This window comes from Gavialis gangeticus, unplaced genomic scaffold (genome assembly GCF_001723915.1).
Source record: "Gavialis gangeticus isolate Ggan-Ray unplaced genomic scaffold, GavGan_comp1, whole genome shotgun sequence".
Classification (NCBI taxonomy): Eukaryota; Metazoa; Chordata; order Crocodylia; family Gavialidae; genus Gavialis; species Gavialis gangeticus.
Genome location: NW_017729022.1, coordinates 20599135 through 20601960, shown reverse-complemented (window position 1 = coordinate 20601960; position 2826 = coordinate 20599135). Strand labels below are relative to the sequence as shown.

Here is a 2826-nt window from a genome sequence, read left to right as displayed (position 1 = left end):
TAAGAGACCTGCCTTTCACACTCCCTACTAGAGAAAACCTTTGCCTTCCACACGGCATTAAAATCCAGCAGAACAACACTACTCAAGAACTTGTAAAAGTGAGTATACCCAAGGCAGTCTGTGCTTAAGACATGAGCTCTAAGTAGTCCTCAAGTCTATTATAATCTCACAGGAGATGTGCAGCTACTGACCAATGTGTCTAAGCCTTTTGTTGGACAGAGGGCTCCATTATTAGCATTAGTATGGTACTTATCTGCCAGAAGACTGACATACCATCATAACAATTTATTTACAGAAGGGTTTGTCTGCTGAACACATGAGAAACAACTAAGTGCTAAATTGGTGCCAACTTCATTAGAGCAGTAGAAACTTTCTTTTGATGTAATAAATACAACTATTAGGGATTGAACAGAATCTCTAAAATAAGAATAAAAAGTATGCCCCCACAAATAATTATATTAACTAAAAAAAATTGATGTATTAATCCTGAGCCACACTCAATGAGATTCCAATCAGCAGTACTCTAATTGACTTCAATGCGACTGCTGTATATACTACGCATCATTTGTAGTCCTAAATTTAGAAATATCCTAGTTTTAGCAGTTAACTTGCTTAGCATACCTTGCGTGCTATTGGCTCCTGACCTTCCATCAATGTGTACCAGCTAACTAGTTTATTCCAGCCTTCAGTTGGCAAAAGGATGTAGTCCAGCTCATCAATGAGATGCTCCTTAAGAGACTGAGAGTCACCATCTGTGAAAAAAATTTCATCAAAAAAATTTGGTGAACATAATCATAACTATTAATCAAAAATATGTTAATAATGCTGAAAATACCAAACATGTAATCATTTACTGCTGCTAAGACATGCACATTATTATTGCTTGAAAATTCAATAGCCAAATGTTGTTATGACTAATTTAAATATTTAAAAACTACTTTAGCAATGAATTATCCAATAGAAGTGTGACTGGACTAGTATAGTTAATTTCTTCTATCCAATCAAGCAGAAATTGAATTTAATTAAATTGCCTAGGCTTCCTGGGCATGTAGTCCACAGTGATCAAAGCGGTATCCATGCTATATAGCACCACAATAGAAGAAGTCAGATGTTTTTGCTGTAAAAAATCACTCTCATTGGACCACAATACATGATGGAATACTCAGAAAAAAGCAGCACGCATGTCAAAAAGAGCCCAAAGGTATCCCTTTGTCCGTCTGGCTGAGGGAAGTGTCTGCACTTGGTCTGACCAAATGCAGACACTTCTCTCAGCCAGACGAAGGGTATTTGTTCCTGAAAGCTTACAAAGAAGAATTTTTCCAACTATTTAGTCGGTCTAATAAAAGATATCTGATTTACCCAAAGCACCTTGTCTGTCTATGTCCTTACACCAACACTGCTACAACCTATACCCCTGAAACAATACTATTAGTGCTTTCACTTATTTTTAAAATTTTTAATGCAAACTGTCCTAAAATATCACAGATAATACTCATCATAACACGGCAGTGCGAGTCAGTGTTTTCTGTGTCCCAAGTCTGATCCACTGTGTGTTCAGATGCATAACAATCTGTACTGAATACCTGTCTTGTTCTCCCAGCATAACTTATGTTCAACTTTCCCACTGCCTGGTTTAATCCTTTATACAACAAGATGCTGATGTCATGCAACGGTTGGACCCACGCAAGATTTGAACTGAGGTGGGTCTTATACACACAGGACAAACTTTTACAGGAATTATGCTAACCACTGGCCAGCACAACTCCTCTGGATCAGATCATAGAAGATCATAGTTAAATTGTGGAGATTCACGCTTTCAGTTCTGGCAGTGTTGTTCATGTGTGTGAACATGGCTGTTTGGTACCCTAGGGACAACTAGCAGTGGTGCACCTTGTGCCACCGCTAGTTGTCCCCATGGAACACCCATGCCACAGGCGCTCTGACTCATGGTAAGTTACCCCAAGTTGGGTAGCAGAGGCTGGAACCAGCACTGTGCTGGCCCCATGAGCTTTACCTGGGATCCTAGGGGCCTCCCAGAGCTGCAACAGTGGCAATCCTGCTGCACAGAGCCTTGCCAGCAGCCGGAGCATGGCTCCGGCCAGCACAGCTCCGATTTTTAGCAGTGCATACTGCCCCCACATGTGCTGCTCCGCCTTTTTTTCCTGCAGGTTTTTTTTGTCCCCCTAGATATCCATTTTCAGTGTACAAACTATTTTCATTGTACGATCATGAGTTGCAGAAACAAGCAACTCAAATTTGATTAATTTCCCTCCCGTGTTCCTCCCTTTGGAGCTACTTTTAAATAAGTTCTTGTTTCCTTATGAAGGATAAGGCCTATTTCTCCCCACAAAGACAAAAAAAGACTAAACACATAGTATAAATATTAAGACCTTTTAAATTCTCTTTATCTTTTATTTTGATTATACTTCTATAATTATACTAACTAAATGACAATGACTTTGGTAAAAGATACTAACGTATCCAACAGCAAGTTTTTAAAAAAATACTACTCTCCGAGTTAAACTGACTTTTTAAACTCAGAAGCCCTTAAATAATCTCTACTTGTATCCTACAGCAGCAATTTTATCCATTACCATTTCAGCTTAAGTTGATTAAGTTAAAGCAGTACAACTTATATGTACACATGACTGGTTTGTGAACATTCACACTCTTCATCAGATTTCATGGTGCTCACCAACCTGACTCAAAGTTATCATTAAGTTAATCAGACAGAAAATAAAATTGTGTATATTATTAAATAATTATATTACCATAAAAGTGCCCCTACAAATAAAATATAAACTGCAACAACTCATTATTTACACC

The 2826-nt window shown here is 38.2% G+C and overlaps 1 protein-coding gene across 4 annotated transcripts in view; it reads right to left on the bottom strand.

The window, feature by feature from the left end:
• USP15 (ubiquitin specific peptidase 15) overlaps positions 1-2826 on the bottom strand; it is a 135411-nt gene that overhangs the window by 95499 nt on the left and 37086 nt on the right. For all 4 annotated transcript variants that reach the window (XM_019514638.1, XM_019514640.1, XM_019514637.1 and 1 more), the window contains one exon: positions 622-752. In XM_019514638.1, the coding sequence (XP_019370183.1) occupies positions 622-752 (131 nt within the window). The remainder of the gene's footprint in view (positions 1-621; positions 753-2826) is intronic.